Source organism: Odocoileus virginianus, chromosome 14 (assembly GCF_023699985.2).
Source record: "Odocoileus virginianus isolate 20LAN1187 ecotype Illinois chromosome 14, Ovbor_1.2, whole genome shotgun sequence".
Classification (NCBI taxonomy): Eukaryota; Metazoa; Chordata; class Mammalia; order Artiodactyla; family Cervidae; genus Odocoileus; species Odocoileus virginianus.
The window spans coordinates 61169041-61190501 of NC_069687.1; the positions used below are offsets into that span (position 1 = coordinate 61169041).

A 21461-nucleotide genomic window follows, 5' to 3' on the forward strand; every position below is an offset into this window, starting at 1 on the left:
AGAATCATCAGAATTCCTAATTCTCGCCCTTTCACATTTTCTCCAAATCCTTCATACATTCTTGACTGTCCTGAGTTCTGTTCTCAGAATAACGTATCCATTTAGGATTACCACTCTAAGTCTGCAGAATTACCACTACATCTCAGCATTAACTTGTTTGCACTATATGCAGGTCTCAAAACACCTATGTTCTCCTTCCTAGTTTCTTTTCATTGACAGCATTTTACCCAGTAGCTAAAGAAAATCAGGGGACAAGGAAGAACATCATTCACTGAGGCAACTACAGGAAACAATTCTCTACCCTCTACCGTTAGCAACGACAAGAGCACCATTCAGCAACACAAGGACTCAGCCATACAGCTCCAAATAGAGACAGTGGAATCAGCAAGACAGCACTCTGTCAGGAGCCTAAAAAACAGGATAAGCCTCTCTACCTTAGAATCAGAGCCCTTCATCATCTATCAGCTATTAATCCCACATTTTTACTTTATCTATTAGCTGCTTTGAATTTTTTTTAAATGGGATTGAACTGGGATATCATGGATTGAACTGGGATACCATGGAATAGATTATACTTTACAGGGAATAGCTGTTTCTAAATTTAAGTTATAGTGCATTAAAAAGTCAAATGATATTCTTACTTTGATAAGCCAAAGAAACACATTTTAAATACCTTGCTCCAGTTTTGTCCATCTTGTTTAAAAAACAGATTCGAGGTACCTTGTGCTTATCAGCTTGCCTCCATACTGTAAGAGTTTGTGCCTAAAGCAAAGATAAGGGAAAAAACACACATCTGACAAAAACAACTGTTACTACACATTAAATAAGCAGACTCAGCCTGTATTATAATGGAACTGGGCCCTATTCTAACATAGCTAGTACCACTGCACATATATCTCTGGACCCACTCTAATGTTGTCAGATTAAAACAGCTAAGAAAATGATAAAGTATGACTGCAGATTATGCTTCTAACTGAGAATACTTTGGGTGAACCAGGATGCAAGACAAAGGAAATGAACAACTGAGAAGTACTGGGAGTCACAGAAAGAGGACTTAACCAAGAATTAGAAGAACTTCTTTGTCCGGCTTCACCTTACTTAGTAACAATCACACTTGGTAACATCATACAATACCGAACTCATCAGTTTTCTGATCTGTGCAATATGGACTTTTGCCTTAATTAATTCAGACAATTGTAATGTAAAAAGAACAAATAGGAATGTACTATAAAATGCTACTATGACAAAAATCAAGTATTTTTACTGTGAATGTTTGAATACTCATGTAAACTGGAGAAAATTTAAGGAAGGGAAAGGAAGCCAACACCTGTATTTCTAAGTCACAATTTTCATATGCTTTTTTATTTGGCTTCTTTTAATTCTACTTTCTGTACGTGTTAAATATAAACAGTTTGCCTAGCAGAGTCTAGACTTTTAAAAACCTAAAGTGCTGACATTGTTAAAATAGAAACCAGTTTGTCATTTGTTTTATTAGGTAAAACTGAATATAAAATAAAATACAGCTGCCCCCTGAACAACACAGGGATTAGGGTGCAAACCTCTGCAAAGTCAAAAGTTCACTTATAACTTTACAGTTGGCCTTCCCTATTTGCAGTTCTGCATCTGCAGATTCAACCAACCATGGCTTATGGAGTCTGAAGCCCCTATTTAGTGGAAAAAATCCACTTGTAAGCAGACCCATGAAGTTCAAACCCATGCTGTTTGAGGGTCAACTGTATACAGATTTTAAGAGTACAGTTCAATGAATTTTGGTAAGTGTGTATACTTACGTAACTACTACCCCAATGAAGAGATAGAATACATAGAACATTAGAGATTTTTATGTCCCAAGATTCATTCTGCCTGTTGTTAACCTCAAATGAATAGCACAGCATCTTTCACCCTATATAATGTTTTCGACATTCATTCCCATTGTTGCATATACTGGTTAATTTTTACTGCTAAATTCCTCTGTATAAAGCCTGGCATGCTACAACAGTCCACGGGGTCACAGAGTTGAACACGACTGGGTGACTGAACAACAAGGACAAGTGTACACTTAATTTTACAAGAAACTGCCAATAGTCTTTCACTGTGAGTATAGTACTTTATAGTCCCACCAACAAAGTATAAAAGTCCCAATTACTACACATCCTCAACCAAGATCTGCCATCATTCTTTTTAATTTTAGCCATTTTTATGGATACGAAATGGTCTCCTTTTCTAACTTTAATTTGCATTTCCCTAATGACCAATGAAACTCAGCATCTTTTCATGTGCTTACTAGCCATTCACCTGCTTCTTTGGTGAAGTATCCTTGATTTAAGTCCTTTGTCTTTTTTTAATTGGGTTGTTAGGTTTTATTGGGTTAATACTGACACACAGTTCTTCACATATTCTAGATACAAGTCCTCGGTCATATACATGTACTGTGAAAACTTCAGTACATACTTAGAAGACAATAATATTCTCTACATAATCAGATGTTATTGCGCTCTGGAAGTTTAGCATTCTTACAGTATTTTATCTAGCATTATACATCTTTTTCACAGTCTAAGGCTTGCTTTTTTTTTAAGTTTGAAACATGTAATTTTGATGAGGTCCAATGAATCAATTTTGTTTTTTGTTTCCTGTGTCTTCTCTAAGAAACTGTTACCTAGTGGCCCCACTAATTTTTATGTGGGTTGGGGGGGGGGGAATATACATTATAAATTTCCCAACAAACAAAACATATTAAAAAATAAAACTCCCATCATGCCACCTGCCAGCTAAAAGCTCATCTACTATTTTAGCAAATAATAGCCTTCTGTATCACAAATTCAGAAACTTCCTACTAAGCATATTTCAATCTTGTAAATAATGTAATCTGTCTGAATGATTAAGTGTCAAATGCCTGTAAAGAATTATAACGATAGGAAGGATGCAACCATTAGGAAATGAAGTGACTCAAAGAAATACAAATAATAGTGTATAATCAACCTCAGATCTCAGTGTCAGGCTTTATATCAAGCAAATATCACTGTCTGTCAGGGGTCCTCAGGTGGGCCTTTCAATAACTGTTTTATTTCCCCTCCAACTTTTCATTTGAAACACTTCAAATCTCTAACAAAGGGGAGAGAACAGTACAGTAAATATCCATGTACTCTTCATTCACCTAGATTTACCAAATGTTAACATTTTGTTACACCTGCCTTTTTTCTATGTATAAACATGTGCCTCTGTACACATTATGTGTACGGTGGCTGTGAAAGTGTGCCCCTTGAAACTACTGTGCTGAGCACGATGAACTGATGGTCCAAACTGTCAGCCTTCTAGATCAACACCATGTTCTTTCAAGAGCCCCCTTCCAGGGGACTGTTCCCAGCTAATGACTGAGTTCAGCAGAGTAATAACATAGGTCTATCCCCACAAAAAATGGGTTCCTCTAACAGGTGACTTTGGCTTGAAGAATCCCCAGAGCGTAGTCAAACTCTGGTAACTGTGCTGTAGCCTGAGACTCTTCCTCCCGAATCCCCCTTCCTAACCCTCTCCTTCACAGGTGGCCTGCCCTGTGGTCTGAACACCCTCTGCCACTTCTCTTTCTCCCTTTTTATTCCCCCCAATAAATCTCTTCTACATCTAATCCCGTCTTGGCACCCAAACTAAAACCACGTGTGTATCTGAGGGTGGATGGGAGCTGAGCCATGAGATCACGTTGCAGGTACCATGACATTTCAATCCTAAATACCTCAGCTTACATTTCCTTTGAACCTCTTTTTTTTGGGGGGGGGTAGGGGGATGGGGGGGCAAGAATACCATTCCCTTCTCCAGGAGATCTTCCTGAGCCAGGGATGGAACCCAGATCTCCCGCAATGTAGGTGGAAAGCTTTACCGCCTAAGCTACCAGGGAAGTCTCTCAGCATGCACTTCCTAAGGATAAGGACATTCTCCTACATAATCAGTTACAAAGATCACATTCAGGGAAATTTAAGTTGACATTTTTAAAAAATTCTGGCTGCACCTTGTGGCATGGGGGATCTTAGTTTCCACCAGGGATAGAACCCATGCTCCCTGCATTGGAATGGCAGTCTTAACCACTGGACCACCAGGGAAGTCCCCTGATATAATACTCTAATATATATACTTCATATTCAAAATTCTGATTTTCCCGAAGATGTCCTTTGTAACCTTTTCTTTTTGATCCAGGGTTCCACTGAAGAGGATATGTTACATTTAGTCTTCTTGTCTCTTTAGAATTCTGTAATCTAGAACAGTTTCCCAGCAAACCCCCCAACCCCATTCATTTTCCTTATGTTTTTTTTCCTTACATTTTTCTCTCAATTTCTGAAAAGCCTTGGCCCACTGTTTTGTAGAATGCCTTTCAATTTAGATTCGTTAGTCTGTTTTCTCACAATACGAGCCAAACATTTTTGCCAGAAAACAATATCCTTCTTAGTGCTTCATATCAGGAGTCCCATGGTATTGATTTGTCTCATTTTGGGGGATGCTGATTTTGATCCCTTAATTAAGATACCACTTTTAATAATCTTAAGATAAGAAGAACTAATATGGTTCTATATTCAAGGTAAAGCCAATCTTGAGATTACAAAACAAAATAACAGCTAAAGAGAACATAGCGGACCCCGGGAGCAATAATTTAAGGATTATTGCTATCATTTTCAGGATTTATTCAAGGAGATTTACATTAAGTTTTAGGAGAAAATCCTTCATGTGTTGCTCATATTTCTGCATGTTTTATCAGGAGAGGCACTGACTGCCTTTGTTCTGGACTATCTTCTCAAAGATGTTTGTACAGTGAACAGTTTAGACAGAGCAGCTAGTGTCTCCTTCCAGAGCAAAAGGTAGGCAGGTTTACAACCCTGGAAGAGCAGAGAGCAGGCATGTCTACTGTCCATTATAAAATACCTGCATTCTCTAAGCACAGGATTCCACTGCATGTGCAGCCGTCACCTGATCTCTCTTTTGTCACCCTAAGGGAATTAGGGCTTGAGGAACCAGCACAAGAAAATGTTGATACTCTGGATATTGCTATTTTGGATAGTCCTTCATCCTTGACTCAGGAATCTTGTGTCTTCTGCCAGAATCCATAAAGCTATGGCAGACTAACTTGTTAGCATGAAAGTAAGAATCCAGCTCTTCTCAAAACCAACTTTCATTATTTCCTACAGAAAACTAAATTTTATTTTCCTTTTACTCTGAAGTACATGAAATCATATACAGATTACATCTCAATATTAAATTCCAAATTATTCCAAATTCTTTTCATCATAATTGGACTTATATGAGCTTACCAAATAAAGGGTTATAATACCACCAATTTGAGCTTATGAAATAAAGGGCTATAATAATATCAATTTCAGCTTACTAAATAAAGGGTTATAGTTAAATCAATCTGATGCATTCTACTTTTTAAAAAAAAATCATGCTTTCTACCTTTACTTTGGCAATATTTTTTACCTCTACACCGGCAGAGGCATCAAACACGGCCACTGCACCATCTAATACTCTCAGGCAGCGCTCAACCTCCAAGGTAAAATCCACATGACCTAAGAAAAAGATGAAAAATATAACACCTAAAATCTTTAAACCACAACCACAACCACCACATGATCCAGCAATCCCACTTTTGGGTATACACCCAAAAGAACTGAAAGGATAATTTCAAAGAGATATTTACACCTCCACGTTCAGAAGGGCACTATTCACAATAACCAAGAGGTGGAAGCAACCCAAATATTCATCATTTTTTTGTATTCAAATATTCACCATATATTTCTGTATATACACAAGATCTTATATGTATACCATAATGTGTTACTTATGGGCAATGGAATATTACATAGCCTTAAAAAGGAAGGAAATACTGGCACAGGTTACAATACAGATGAACCCTGAAAAGTTTTGCTAAGTGAAATAAGCCTGTCACAAAAGGACAACTAGTGTACAATCCTATTATAAGCAGTATCTAAAGCAGTCAGTCTCACAGATCTAGAACGCAGAATGGTGGCTACCAGCGGTCAGTCAAGGGGACAAAGAAGAGATGCTGTTTAAGGGTACAGAGTTTCAGTTCAACAAAATGAAAAAGTTCTGGAGATCTATTTCACAATAATGTGAACAATCTTACTCTACTGAACGGTACACTTAAAAATTATTAAGATGGTGAATTTTACATGCTTTTTACCACAATTAAAAACACACACACACACAAATAAAAAAACCTCAAAATAATATAGCACCTCTGCAGTGCTGAAACAGCACTGTACCTGGTGTATCAATAAGATTAATTCTATACCCCTTCCAATCAAATGTGACAGCAGCTGACTGAATAGTTATGCCTCGTTCTCGCTCTTGAGCCATGAAATCTGTCACCGTGTCTCCATCATCAACATCTAGCCAGGAAAAGAAATGACACAGTTAGGCTTAAAAGCAAGTATATTTTATAGGCCTTTGATGTCTACCTGACATAGTTTAATTTGCTTTAAAAACAACTGCTCATAAAATAATTGATTTAAGACCCTTATTAATCTTTTTCTAAATCAAACATCATCCTAGAAAAAGTTTTTTTAGCAGATGAGTAATTATTCCATAAAAACATTTTTTTCTATAATAACAAAGATTAACCTCTTTAATTTTACTGAATCATATACTTCTTTCATTTTTTTTCCCTAGTTTAACTTTCATTATCCCATCTTTACCTGATATTCCTCACACCTGATTCCTTGACAGGGGGCAGAGATTAAATGCCATAAAAGACCACAGACAAACCAAACTTTAATTCCAACCTAATCACTTCTCTACAATATTTTTAAAATTTTTATTGGAATATAGTTGCTTTCCAGTGTTGTTAGTTTCTACTGTACAGCAAAGTGAATCAGCTAACTCTTTTGCGTGTTGGACAAAAGACTCTTTTGCAATCCCATGGACTATAGTCTGCCAGGCTCCTCTGTCCATGGATTTTCCAGGCAAGAATACTGGAGTGGGTTGCCATTTCCTTCTCCAGGGGATCTTCCCAACCCAGGGATCAAGCCCAAGTCTCCTGCATTGGCAAGTGGATTTTTTACCACTGAGCAACCTGGGAAGCCCCATTTTCCCATTTACACAGCAAAAAATTCCATGAGAAATTCATGATGATAGAGACCTATCATCATGAAGATTCTCATCTTGAATGGTTTTATCCTTTATAAAAGTCTCAGCCAATTCCAAGGACCTAGAGAAATGTTCTCAATGAAGCACATTTCAAAATCACTGTGGGGGACTCCTCTGGTGGTACAGTGGATTAGAATCTACCTGCCTACGCAGGAAACACAGGTTCAATCTCTGGTTCAGGAAGATTCCACATGCCACGGGCAACTAAAGGCCATGCACCCAAACTACTTAGCCGATGTTGTGGTGCCCACACAGCCTGTGTGCTGCACCTACTGAAGCCCCTGGGTCTAGAGCTTGTGCTCCACAACAGGAGAAGCCACTTCAGTGAGAAGCTTATGCACCACAACAAAGAGGAGCCCCTGGTCACCGCAACTAGGGGAAGCCTGTAAGCAGCAATGAAGACTTAGTGCAACCAGAAAAAAAAAAGTTAAAAGGACATGATGCCCTCCGTGTCAAAAAACAAGAAAAAAACTGTTTCACCAGAGATAAGGGGCAAGGTAGAAAAAAAGAATCACAGTTTTTGACATATTATAATAAAAACAGTAAATTCAAACTTAGGTAAATAATACTATTACTAGGGGTTAAAGATTAACAAAAGTCCTTCCTTGTTCTGCATGAGAATTTGACTTCTGGTTAACTTTCCAGCTCTTTTCTCCTACAGCCCAGAAAACAAGTATGTCAAACACACTGCTAGGCAACATACTTACAGAAAAAATAATTTCTGACTGGTAAACTACATCTGACTCGGGAAGGATTAACAGTGAATTATAAATGCCTGATGAAGATACGCAGCTCTAGGTTTCCTGAGTGGGGTATGGCATGACCTTTGTGAGAAACCTGGAAGGTGGCCCACAGAGCTGTAACGAAAGAGACTCACTCCTCCAAGGCAGGAGCTTTCCAAGCTAGAGCAGCTCCTGTGAATCTTGTTATCTTGTACCTAAGCTATCACTTTTGGGTGGCCAGAGAAGACAGTTTCCACAGAGCTCTGTAGACTGCTCTAAGAAACTCTGTAGGAAGAAACACCTACGGCTGCTCTGCTTGTAAGCTATGTTTCCTACCCCAAAGACTTCTGAGTAGACCAGTGCCAACTGGAGCCCGACACATGAGTCTGAATGCTGAACTGAAACTAAAAACATCCTTCGGTGAGTACTCTAACTACCTTAACTTTATGTTGTGGCTTAAATAGTACTGCCTCCATGCCATACTCAAGATCTCTGGGTTGACTTCTTAATAAAAATATTTCCCAATAATGTGTTTTCTAATAGGGACGGGGAGGGAGAGGAGGAATCCAATCTAACCTCCCAGTGATCTTGTGTATCCAGAATAATATAAAATTCTTTCTGTGGTGGTAGTCTTTCCTGCATCAATATGAGCCATAATTCCAATGTTACGAATTCTGTTTAAAAGGGAAGAAAAAAAAAAGACATGTATTATAAGGTGGACATTACTGAAACTGTAAAACCAAAATATCTATGCTGTGCAATTTTCAAAACTGGTTAGTATTTCAACATTTTATATAAAAGTGTAAAAACTAGAAAAATGGATAACGTATCACTCTCACAGTATTCTGACAAAACAGCTAAGTAACCAAAAAGCTAACCGCAATTCTGTGAATATCTTATATTTCTATGAAAAGTGTGCTGCTGCTACATTAAAAATTCCAAGCACTGAACTGAAACAACAGCTTTTAAGAGACAAACCAACGTCTATTTATAGTTAATTAGGTAGGGCAGGAAGTTATAGAAATTAGAGCACTCACTAAATGCTGAAGTAAGCCTGTGAGACATCTGTAAAGTTTCATGGCAGCCTATGGAAAAGACAGTATCAATGATGAGACTTACTTAGCAATAGGAGGACTGATGATGGAATGAAGGGACTTGATATCATTTCCTATTAAACCTAATGGAAAGAGTGTTAAAATCAAACTGTTAAAGAAAATGTCCTTAATTTATAAATTAAAGAAATTAAAAGAATTTTAAGCAAATAGTATAATGCCAATTAAAGTAAAATTCAAACTAAATGTAACACTCATTTACCTAAATTTATTTTCTTGCACTAAGAAAGTTTGGTCTTGAACCAAACAAACAACAAAAAATGCACAAGGACTTTCCTGGTGGTCCAGGGGCTGGGGCTCTGCATTCCTAGTGTAGGGGGCCCAGGTTCAACCCCTAGTCAGGGACCTGGATCTCATACCACAACCACGAGATTGTAGGCCATGACTAAGATCCAGCACAGCCATATAAATAACTTAAGACCAAAACCAAAACAAAAAACACTACACAATCCTGTAAACTGACATTCTCAAGGCTTGAAGAGCAAAGAGCGATACTCATATCATCTGACAATGGTTTTTGTACAACTTGGAACCTACCATGCCTCAGCAATTCCAAGGACAGGATACCTTTAAAGTTGGCCTGGGAGGTGTCACTGAATAGGAAAGCTATAATAATCTAATACTTATAGAAGGCCAAATAGTATTTCTGGAATAAAAAAGTCCATGATGACTTATTCCACACTTACCATTTACTCTATTAATACTAAAGAAATAATGCAGTTACATTTATAAATTTAATCTACACCTTTCTGCTATTTAAACCAGTTCTCCCAAACTTCTATAATAAATTATGAAGACTTCTATTATATTTTGAAAACCTGATGGCAGTCTGAAGACTGGATGATAATCTGCACTGCTATGGATAAATCTGCATGGGCAAAACACAGAAGCCCCAGATTCACCAATAAGGCAGGCCGTTAAATTCACATGTGTCACAAGTTACACAGCCAACTGGTGTTTTTACACCAGTATTCTCACATGACAAAGATGGTAGTGAGAACTGCTACAGAATGAAGTTACAGGTGAACCTTGAACTACAGAGGTTTGAAGTGTGTAGGTCCACTTATCCAAGGATTTTTTTCAATACGTGCATGCCACAGTACTATACAATCTGCAGCTGGATGAATCCGCACATGTGCAACTGCAGATGCAGTGTGCTGATCCACCTGCCACACCTCTGAGCCAGCTACTCAAGCCACCAACCTTCCCCTTTGCTCAGCTCATGAGGATGGAGAGCATATGAGAAGTGTAAGTCGACTTATACTACCACCTACCATCTACCAGAATACTTCAATTCCTAATAATCTCAAAGAAATAGCCAAGAAGTAAAAGAGAGCCGCTGTTTTAAAAATGGTTGGAGATCCCTAATAACAGAGATGCTTGCAAATGAGAGAGAAAGAGACAGAGAAAAAGGAGAAAGCAAGCAGTTTAAGAAAGATGAGAAGAATCTAACATCTGTACCTGGTAGGGAACTGTAATTTCTTCCAAGAAGCACATGTAGCTTTACTCTTTTTAGACTTGCTCTTATTTTAGAGGAACACATATTCTGGAGAGGAGAAAAAGAAATGTTAACTTTATTTTAGCATAACTTATTACTGTAGCTTTAACATCATAATGTTGAATCTTCAGAATATGTGTTGAATCTTCAGATAGTAGTCCCAGTTTATTAACTCCAGCTCTTCTACAAAGTGACAACACAAAATTATACAAGAAAAAAATAAGGCTAAAGTTAATACTGCTTGCCCCTTTGAGCTGACCTTATATGATGGCTCTTCTAGATCTGCAGCCTTAACATCACAGGGATCTTATGTGAAATATAAATTCTCAGGACCCATTCCATTCAAGAGAATCAAAGTCTACAGATAGGATCAAATAATGCATCTTAACAAGCCCTCCATTCATCTGTAGACGGACATCTAGGTTGCTTCCATGTCCTAGCTATTGTAAATAGTGCTTCAGTGAACATTGGGGTACACGTTATCTCTTTCAATTCTGGTTTTCTCAGGGTATTTGCCTAGTACTGGGATTGCTGGGTGATATGGTAGTTTTATTCCTAGTTTTTTAAGGAATCTCCATACTGTCTTTCACAGTGGCTTTATCTATTTATATTCCCACCAACACTGCAAGAGGGTTCCCTTTTCTCCCCACCCTCTCCGGCATTTTTTGTTGGTAGACTTATTTATGATGGCCATTCTGACCAGTGTGAGGTGATATCTCATTATAGTTTTGATTTGCATTTCTCTGAAAATGAGTGATGTTGAGCATCTTTTCATGCATTTATTAGCCATCTGTGTATCTTCTTTGGAGAAATATCTGTTTAGGTTTTTTCAACCACTTTTTGACTGGGCTGTTTGTTTTTCTGGTATTGGGTTGTATGAGCTGCTTGTATATTTTGGAAATTAATCCTTTGTCAGTTTTTTCATTTATTATTATTTTCTCCCATTCTGAGGGTTGTCAGCCCAATAACTAGGACATGGAAGCAATCTAGATATCCATCGACAGATGAATGAATAAAAAAGCTGTGGTACATATATACAGTGGAATATCACTCAGTCATAAAAGGAACACATTTGAATCAGTTCTAATGACGTGGATGAACCTAGAGTCTATTACACAGAGTAAAGTAAGTCAGAAAGAGTAAAACAAATATTGCATATTAATGCTGTTCTGCCCGTAGTCCGAGTCAGTCCGGGGGGTCAGGAAAGAAGACTCCTCGAAACAATGCAACTTGCAATAGGGGAATTTATTACTGACTCGAGCCAGGGCCTCCCGCCCTCACCAAGGGTGTGAGGACGAAAAGGCCCCGAGCCACAGTCCTCTCGGGTATTTATTAGGTCAAAAAAGCAGCAGGTAGTTCGCGCAAGCAGATTGGTTACACAGCGGGTAGTTGGCGCAAGCAGATTGGTTACACAGTTGCAAGGCAATTTTTGTTGGCCCAACATGGGGCTTTCAGCTTTCCCTTGATAGGTTCCCTTTTTCTTGCTAGGCACATGTTGATTGGCTAGCTCCAGGAGGCCTGATAATTATGTTACCCCGGGAAACTAGGCCCACTCCTAATCTAGGCTGCCTGTCACGGCGTTAGCCGTGACAGCCTCACAAATGCATGTATATGGAATCTAGAAAGACAGTACTGATGAACCTATTTGCAGGGCAGCAATGGAGATGGGAGTAGGAAGGAGAGGGTGGGACAAGTGGAGAAAATGACATGGAAACATGAAAACTACTACAGGTAAAACAGACGGCCAAAGGGAGTCTGCTGTATGGCTCAGGGAATTCAGACCAGGCTCTGTAACAACCCAGAGGGGTGGGATGGGGTGTGAGGGGGAGGAAGGCTCGAGAAAGAGGACACATGCATACCTGTGGCTGATTCATGCTCACCTACGGCAGAAACCACACAGTGTTATAAAGCAACCAGCCTTCAGTTAAAAATAAATAAAGCAAAAACAAAACAAACAAAAAAAAACCAAGCCCCCCAGGTGACTCTGACAGCTAGAAAGCTTTTAAAATACATTCAGGGGACAGGGAAGGGAGGGGAAAAAAACTAACATTTTTAAAAGCTCCCAAGTATCTTCTTGTAATGTTCCCACATAGAGGTTGAATGTTCTCCAATAATTTATCCCTGCATCACAAGACGAGCACTAGGTGGTCCCTAGACCACCACATTTAATGGCTGTCAGTATATTGGGTATTGTTGCAGTTAGTGTATGTAATGATTCTGGGCTGCACAATCTGCCTTTCATGATGTCAAGGAATGCACACCTGTGACTTCTGTGTTATTTCTACATTAGTTACCAAGTTGCTGGCAATAAAACACTATCATTATAAGAAAATAGATTAAGAGTAGAGAAAAGACTCAATTAATTAAATTTCTACTTCATAATGACCAGGGTAAGAAAGTACCATCTATCAAAGGGTGTACATTCTGAAAGCATCAGAAATGGAAACACTGAAGAAAATCTGTGTAACTCCTTGGGCCACTAATGACCTCAAAATGGAATATAGTCTCAATATGCTGCACAGGTAATTTTAAAGTAGCAAAATGAATTTATAGATTAACGATAAGGCATGCTTCTTGTTGCCTACAGATTCTTCCATACTCCCTGTTAATAAATTGCTGATATACTAGTATAAGAAATATAAAATTCTTATACTAGTATAAGAAATACACTAGACCTTTGGGGAAGTCAAGTAACTGAAGTTGTCAAAGTACATTTAACTTTACAAGAAAACCTTACATTAAAGTAGTGCAAGCTGGATATTTTCTTCCGATTCACTGCAAATATCCTTAGATTGGACATCTTGACCTTCTAAACTGTTATTCTCTGAAAAAGAAATAACAGAATTGCAAAACTAAGCTTATGTATTACATGTAAGACATATGTAAGGCAAATGCAGTATATTAAGTAAAAATGTATTACTGTTACAATACTTTTAGCTATCAAAAGTCAACACATAATTCAGAAAATGAAAACTCAAACTAAACATGAGAAACATGGTTCTCAACTCCCATATTTTTTTCAGCATCCTTTAACTCTTCAAGAAAGATGTGAAGATACTGCAGAAGAAGATACACTGAAATTACAAAAATACACCAAGCAAAAAAGCATTTTTATGTTAAAAAAAAAAAAAACCAGAAGTACAGAAAGGTAAGCATCTACATGTTAAGTTGGTAATTTCTCACTGACAGTATAACTTTTTGGTTTATCTGTATATTCTGATTTTCAACCAGAAATATATAGAAGCAAGTCCTCTTCTGTGATCATGGAAAGTTAGTATCTTTAGTATCTTTATCTAAATATTCACCATGCATCAGGTACACTCTCAAAGCAATGAGAAAAATGCCCAGAAGCAAATGAGATGAGGGGGTGGGCACCAAGTAAACAGATAAGGTTAAACTCCCTTGGAACCTGTTACGGAAGAAGTCATGTCAGAACTCTTGATCATCCTTTCTAAATCTCCCATTTCTTGTGACAGAAACATACACTACCCTAAGTTAGGAAGCCACCAGTCCTTCTGATTTTATTTCCCAAGTATATCTTGAATCCATTCCCTCTTCATTTCCAATATCAAACTTCAGAATATTTGCAAAATAACATGTTAGATTTATTCTGAAATAGAACAATTTCAGAATTCTCCCATAACAGAATACAAAAAGCTCACTAATATGGCTGGTTCCCACATTGCAACCTTTAAGAAACTGTCACCTGTCAAAACCCAGTATATAAGCTGATACATAATTTTCTGAAAAGACTACTAAAAGACTCCTCCTTTGCCCAACCACATGTACGTATTCTGCTAGATTTTCTTCAGACACTTCAACCAAAAAAAATTTTAAAATACATATGTGTATGTATGTGTGTGTATATATATATCAGGAAAATATGCATATATCTATCGGGAAGCTAGATATATATATATCTACATATATGTATGTCTCAGGAAGAGCCCCTGGAGGAGGGCATGGCAACCCACTCAGTACTCCTGCCTGGAGACTCTCACGGGCAGAGGAGCCTGGCGGGCTGCAGTCCGTATGGCCGCAGAGTCACCTTAGCACAATCCATAGTAGTAGCAGCACAATGCGTAGTAACACAGTAGAGAAGCAGATGTAAGCTGTTTTCTGTTAAGCCAGACATTTAAGACTTGCCAAATTATAAAACAATATAAAACACCCTTCAAACTATATCATTTTTGTTTCTGAAAAATAGGTATTTTCATTACAGTGTATTAATGACATTAATATCTAATAGATTTATTAGTTTAATGAATTATTAAAACATTTTAAAGTTTTGCTTTCATTTCTAATATCTGAGTTATCAATTATAACCCATATAAACAAAACTGTTCTGAGTTCTGACTCATTTTTAAGAACAAAAGGTTCCTATAGACCAAAGTTTTTAACTTATTCCACCACTGTGTTTCCCAAAGTAAATGCCCATGATTATTATTTTAGGTTACAGAGGGGAAAATAATTCAATAAACAAATGTTACAAACAATAGCCAACAAAATCTATGAGTTTGTGCGTGCTTGTATCCAACTCTTTGTTGCAACCTTATGGACTGCAGCCCACCAGGCTCCTCTGTCCATGGGATTCTCCAGGCAATGGGTTGCCATGCTCTCCTCCAGGGGATCTTCCTGACCCAGGGATCAAACCTGAGTCTCCTGTGTTCTCCTGCATTACAAGCGGATTCTTTACCGCTGGGCCACCTGGGATTTTGCAGTATTGCTTTCATGAAATCATTTATGTAAAAATTTCAATTTAAGGAAAAATATTAATTAATAGCTCAGGTGACATTCAGTTGTCAGACTTAAAAAGGTAGTACTCAGATCGTTTAAGTGGGAAATACTGCTTGAATCCATCATCTTGTCAATTTCTTACTTAAAAACTTTAAAAGTCTTTTAATATGACAAATTTGCCCTTAACTACCTTCACAGCCTTGTACTCTCCTCAGTTCAGTTGCTCAGTTGTGTCCGACTCTGCGACCTCATGAATCGCAGCACGCCAGGCCTCCCTGTCCATCACCAACTCCTGGAGTTTATTCAAACCCATGTCCATCGAGTCGGTGATGCCATTCAACCATCTCATCCTCTGTCATCCCCTTCTCCTCCTGCCCGCAATCCCTCCCAGCATCAGGGTCTTTTCCAATGACTCAACTCTTCGCATGAGGTGGCCAAAGTACTGGAGTTTCAGCTTCAGCATCAGTCCTTCCAAAGAACACCCAGGACTGATCTCCTTTAGGATGGACTGGTTGGATCTCCTTGCAGTCCAAGGGACTCTCAAGAGTCTTCTCCAACACCACAGCTCAAAAGCATAAATTTTTCGGCGCTCAGTTTTCTTCACAGTCCAACTCTCACATCCATACATGACCACTGGAAAAACCATAGCCTTGACCAAATGGACTTTTGTTGCCAAAGTAATGTCTCTGCTTTTTAATATGCTATCTAGGTTGGTCATAACTTTCCTTCCAAGGAGTAAGCATCTTTTAATTTCATGGCTGCAGTCACCATCTGCAGTGATTTTGGCGCCCCAAAAATTTAAGTCTGACAGTTTCCACTGTCTCCCCATCTATTTCCCATGAAGTGATGGGACCAGATGCCATGATCTTAGTTTTCTGAATGTTAAGCTTTAAGCCAACTTTTTCACTCTCCTCTTTCACTTTCATCAAGAGGCTTTTTATTTCCTCTTCACTTTCTGCCATAAGGGTGGTGTCACCTGCCTATCTAAGGTTACTGATATTTCTCCCGGCAATCTTGATTCCAGGTTGTGCTTCTTCCAGCCCAGCGTTTCTCATGATGTACTCTGCATATAAGTTAAATAAGCAGGGTGACCATATACAGCCTTGATGTACTCCTTTTCCTATTTGGAACCAGTCTGTTGTCCCATGGCCAGTTCTAACTGCTGCTTCCTGACCTGCATACAGGTTTCTCAAGAGCCAGGTCAGGTGGTCTGGTATTCCCATCTCTTTCAGAATTTTCCACAGTTTATTGTGATCCACACAGTTGAAGGCTTTGGCATAGTCAATAAAGCAGAAATAGATGTTTTTCTGGAACTCTCTTGCTTTTTCGATGATCCAGCAGGTGTTGGCAATTTGATCTCTGGTTCCTCTGCCTTTTCTAAAACCAACTTGAACATCTGGAAGTTCACGGTTCACATATTGCTGAAGCCTGGCTTGGAGAATTCTGAGCATTACTTTACTAGCGTGTGAGATGAGTGCAATTGTGCCGTAGTTTGAGCATTCTTTGTACTCTCCTACTCCTACTCTATTCCAGGAGCTCTAGCCAAAATTCCTCTGAAACACCAGCTCTGACACCTTCGCACCTTGGCGTGTAATGGTGCCGCTGTCTGAAAGAAGTCCTCAAATCCCCAAAGCCACACACCTGGCAAATTTCTATTCAACCTTCAAGCCTCAGCTTGGAAGCCTTTCCTAATCTCCTGCAAAGTTTTCATACTGCCTTCTCTCTGTTTTCATAATACCTGGAACTTATATTTCCTCATGACAAACATGATATTTCCACGTTATCTCCACTACTGACTCAAAAGGAGGGATCTTCTATCAGCAGCCTAGCACCATGCCTCAAACATTTTTTTGACCTACGAAGTCATTTAGGGCCTGCCACTGAAATTCTTCTTCCTCTTGGCTCAATGACTTTCAATGAAAATGGTTTCCTACTAGCACTATCAGATGATTCTTCATACAAGGTCCAGACCTCCTCAGGCTTAGACAACACATAAGTACAACTGAGGCACTTTCCCTGGTGATCCAGTGTTTTTTAAGACTCCACACTTCCAATGCAGGGGATGCAGGTTCAATCCCTCACCAGAAACTAAGATCCCACAGGATAACAGGGAGTGGCCAAAAAGTAAAAACAAACAAAAAAAACGTAAGTGAGCAAAGCCCTACAGGGCCTTCCAGAACAGAGACCCCTCCCATGTCCTTCACCTGCCTGTTGTCTGTAGAAAAACTTTATTCTCTAGGTCTTCCCCAAGTTCCAAAGAACTAATTTAATAAGAGAAGTGAGAAAGTGCAGAAATAAAACAGCCAAACGATAAAATAACAGTCTACCGATTCTGAACCATGTTTTTTGAGCTGTTTTGCAGGTACTGAAACCTCCACCAGGGGGAAGTTAACTACACGATGCCGACAAGCAGGTAGACTCCAACTGACTGGAATGACTGTCCATGAGGAGATCACACACCCACAATCCCCCTCCCTCGTCCTTTCCTTAAAACCTTTCCTTGAAAGCCTCTGGAGAGTTGAGGCCTTTTAAGCACTAGCTACCTAGGCTCCTTGCTTGTGTGTGTTAGTCCTCAGTCCTCTCCGATGTTTTGGGACCCCATGGACTGTAGCATGCTAGGCACCTCTGTCCATGAAATTCTCCAGGCAAGAATACTGGAGTGGGTAGCCATTCCCTTCTCCAGGGGATCAAACCTGAGTCTCCTACATTGCAGGCAGATTCTTTACCATCTGAGCCAGCAGGGAAGCTTTGCTTGGTACCCTGCAGTAAACACTGCACTTTCCTTCACCACAACCTGTGTCAGGAGATGGACTTTATTGTGTAGACCCAAGCTTGTTTTGGTAACAAGTACTCACTAAAAGGTGTGTCACCTTATGTTATGAAAAGGGAAAGTAACGAGGGGAAAAAAGCTAAATATCCATTCTACATTATCAACAAGTTACACAATCTATAGACAAAAGACGATTTGGCAAATCCAAAGACTATTTAAAAAAAAAAATCTGGACTATCATGTCTGTAAGGTTTAATACACAAAAACAGGAATCATGGGACACTAAAATACAATCACAAAATACATTAGTATGCAAGCATAAATGAAGATGCTGTTCCTGAGGATGAAGTAATGTATTAATAGGAAAAGAGATTCTACAGCATCAAGTTAAAATAGTCTGTTTGAATATGGTATTTGTTACCATACTTAGTAATTTTTCCTGAATTAGAAACATCAATTCAGATTTGTGTCATATTCAATATTCTCAGAAAAGTATCAAATATGAATCAGGTCAATATGTTCATCATTGATTAATGTCAGTCCCTACAGTCATTTTTGCTTTTTTCTCTTTATATTGAATAGATCACCTCAGGCTATCTATCTAAACACTCATTTCTACCACAAGATTTCCGTCACAAGTTCTAAGGTGAGCTATTTATCTAAGTTTTTAAAATTCGTCTAGCGTTTAACTTCATCAAGAAAAAAGCTTGGCAAAAAAAAAAAAAAGCTTGCTAGAAAAAAATGCTCAGTAAATAAAGATACTCTTAAAGGTCAACTGGAAAAGTACCTTCCAATTCCTTGTTCTACTAACATTTAGTGAAGCAACACAAGGAACTGGCTATTGGAAACATGACAATGGGTAACACAAGATCCCCAGCCTCAGGAAAATTGTGACCTTTAACGACCCTGCATATCAAAACAACAAACATTTCCTTCATAACACCTTCTGCATGGCTTTTACTACTGTACCTGTTCCTCCTCTTTAACAAATCAATTTACAAAGCAGCTCTCACTTCCTCCTGGCTTATTCTTCTAACCTTATCTATACCAATAAATACTATCACAGTATCATACAGGTCAGAGGAATACATTGTCAAACTTCTGACAGCCAAAATGTAAAGAGTGTGTATCTAGTATATACTTTTGGGAGATGCACTAAAGTAGTGATGATACCCTTCTTGGCTACTGCCAGTTAGATAGGAAGAAATTTTTTTAAGAGAGCTTTTTGCTAACATGATTAGGCCATTTCTATCCCACAATCCCAGGTGAAAGTAAGAACACATGATAAACAACATAGCAACAACTTTGCCTCCTCTTCTTCACACAAATCAAGATGTGACTATTGCTTAACATCTAAAATATTTTCTATTTCCGATTCAGAAGGGAAAAGGGCATATGGCTTTGAGAAATACAAATGAAAAAAAAAAAATCAGGAGTTCACAATTTAAACAAACCTATTAAATACTTCCATGAACTGGCAGGAAGCAAAAGAAACCAACACATAAAAGTTTATACTGTATGATTCCAATCAGTCAATTTAAAAAACAAAACTAATCCATTCTGTTCTAAGTCAGGATAGTAGGTACTCTTAGAAGTGAAAAAGGCATGAGGAGGGCTTCTCATATGCAGGTCATTTCTTGATTTGGGTGCTGCTTATATGGGTATATTCAGGTTTTGAAGAATTCACTAAGATCGTTCATCTACAGTACACATTTGTCTTCGTGCCACAATTATTACACATCAATAAAGCCTTTTAAAAACTCTCCATAAACTTTCAATTATACTAGAAATGTCAAGTGGGCTTTTCACTTGTGGGAAAAAGCCAACTGGACTTTAGTCAGAGGACTTGCCTGAGTCCCAAGTCTTCTATGACCTTTAATGACTAACTTCGAATCTCTGAGCCTGTCTTTTCATCCATCACATCACATGATCCACATGAGAATTCAATTCAATTAACAAGAATTTATTGTCTACGACTGTCTTCTAGGTAATGGGGTGAAAAGCAGTGAGCAAAAAACCGACAATCCCTGCTTCATGCTGTCTCTATCCTTATCAGTGGACACAAACAAGAAATAAAAGGAATAAAACACAGCATCTCCTATGGTGACAGGTGCTACAGCAAAGAATTAAGCAGGAAAGGGGAACTGAGGCAGCAATAACTGTAAATAAGGAGCTCATATGCTGTGCTGTGCTTAGTCGCTCAGTCGTGTCTGACTCTTTGCAACTCCATGGACTGTAGTCCACCAGGCTCCTCTGTGCATGGGGATTCTCCAGGCCAGAATACTGGAGTGGGTTGCCATGCCCTCCTCCAGGGGATCTTCCCAACCCAGCGATCGAACCCAGGTCTACCGCACTGCAGGCGGATTTTTTACCTACTGAGCCACCAGGGAAGCCCAAGAAAACGTAGTGTGTAGACTATTCTTTCTCCAGGGGATCTTCCCGACCCAGGAATACAACTGGGATCTCCTGCACTGCAGGCAGATTCTTTACCAGCTGAGCTACCAGGGAAGCCCAAGGAGCTCATGGAAGGCCTCAATATAACAGTGACCTGAATCAGGTGGGGAAGGCAATACCAGGAGTAAATGTATCCCACTTAGAGTCTACATAATTTACTGCACTTGGAAATATACAAATGCAAATTAGAATGAGTTCAGGTTCTAAAGAAAATAAGTCACATTAGAAGATGAAGGCTTAAAAAGCTGCCTCAAACCCATGCTCTAAGACTTTGGGAGACGAATAACTGAATAACTTTCCAGACGTAATTAAAGAAATTTCAGCGACCGTGCTTTAAAGGGTAAAACGGACAGCTTTCTTCGGTACCACTAGAGAACGACGAAATGCAAATTCACACCGCCTGTGTGCCACTTGCGGCACCAAAAGGCCTCAGGAATTTCAGAAATTAGTCCGAAAAAACAGGAGGCTGTCTTTCTTTTCTGGCAGTCATTAAGACCCAGTAATTTTACTTTCCTCTACAGTAAGTTTTCATGCCTCCGCATCCTTCTCAATCGTGCACACATTACACACGGTGACAGGAATAAAGACTAGTCGCTCTCGCCAGAGGGAAAGAAAGGCCTACACCTGGGCGAACACCGAGGTGAGGGCGGCGAGAGATTGAGGTTCTCGTGTCTGCCTGGCTGTAGCATCCTAGAAGGCCTCCAGTGAACTGCGTGGACCAAGGTACGCGGGAGCCGCACGGAGCGGCCGGTACCTACCCGGCACTCGGTCGCATTCGGAGGCCGTCTTTTTCCCGCCCTGCTGGTGAGAGCCGAGGTGCCGGCTGCAACCAAGGGTGCAAAGGCTTTACGTCCCTACGCTCTGTCTCCGAGGACGCCCTACCGGCGAGCTGAACCTAAAACTATTTCGCTTCGCCTCCGTCGGCACCGCACTTCGCCACTTCCGGCAGCGCCCCACTCAAAGGCTGCCGGCTAGCAACTTCCGCCCTCTTAGCTGAAAGTGGAGAAAGGAAGCTCGGAACG

The 21461-nt window shown here is 39.3% G+C and overlaps 1 protein-coding gene across 5 annotated transcripts in view; it reads right to left on the minus strand.

Moving 5' to 3' along the window:
* Positions 1-21352, minus strand: part of GFM2 (GTP dependent ribosome recycling factor mitochondrial 2) — a 44221-nt gene extending 22869 nt beyond the window's left edge. Inside the window, exons 1-8 of one of the 5 annotated variants that reach the window (XM_020913125.2) lie at positions 21198-21352; positions 13216-13302; positions 10442-10526; positions 8988-9045; positions 8445-8542; positions 6264-6389; positions 5434-5546; positions 674-762 (exon numbers count right to left, since the gene is read on the minus strand). In XM_020913125.2, the coding sequence (XP_020768784.1) occupies positions 674-762; positions 5434-5546; positions 6264-6389; positions 8445-8542; positions 8988-9045; positions 10442-10526; positions 13216-13278 (632 nt within the window). In that variant the 5' untranslated portion in view covers positions 13279-13302; positions 21198-21352. Of the gene's footprint in view, positions 1-673; positions 763-5433; positions 5547-6263; positions 6390-8444; positions 8543-8905; positions 8954-8987; positions 9046-10441; positions 10527-13215; positions 13303-21197 lie in introns of those variants that run through there. The other 4 variants (XM_020913126.2, XM_070476816.1, XM_020913127.2 and 1 more) reach the window with 4 other exon arrangements.
* Between the last annotated feature and the right edge of the window lie 109 nt (positions 21353-21461).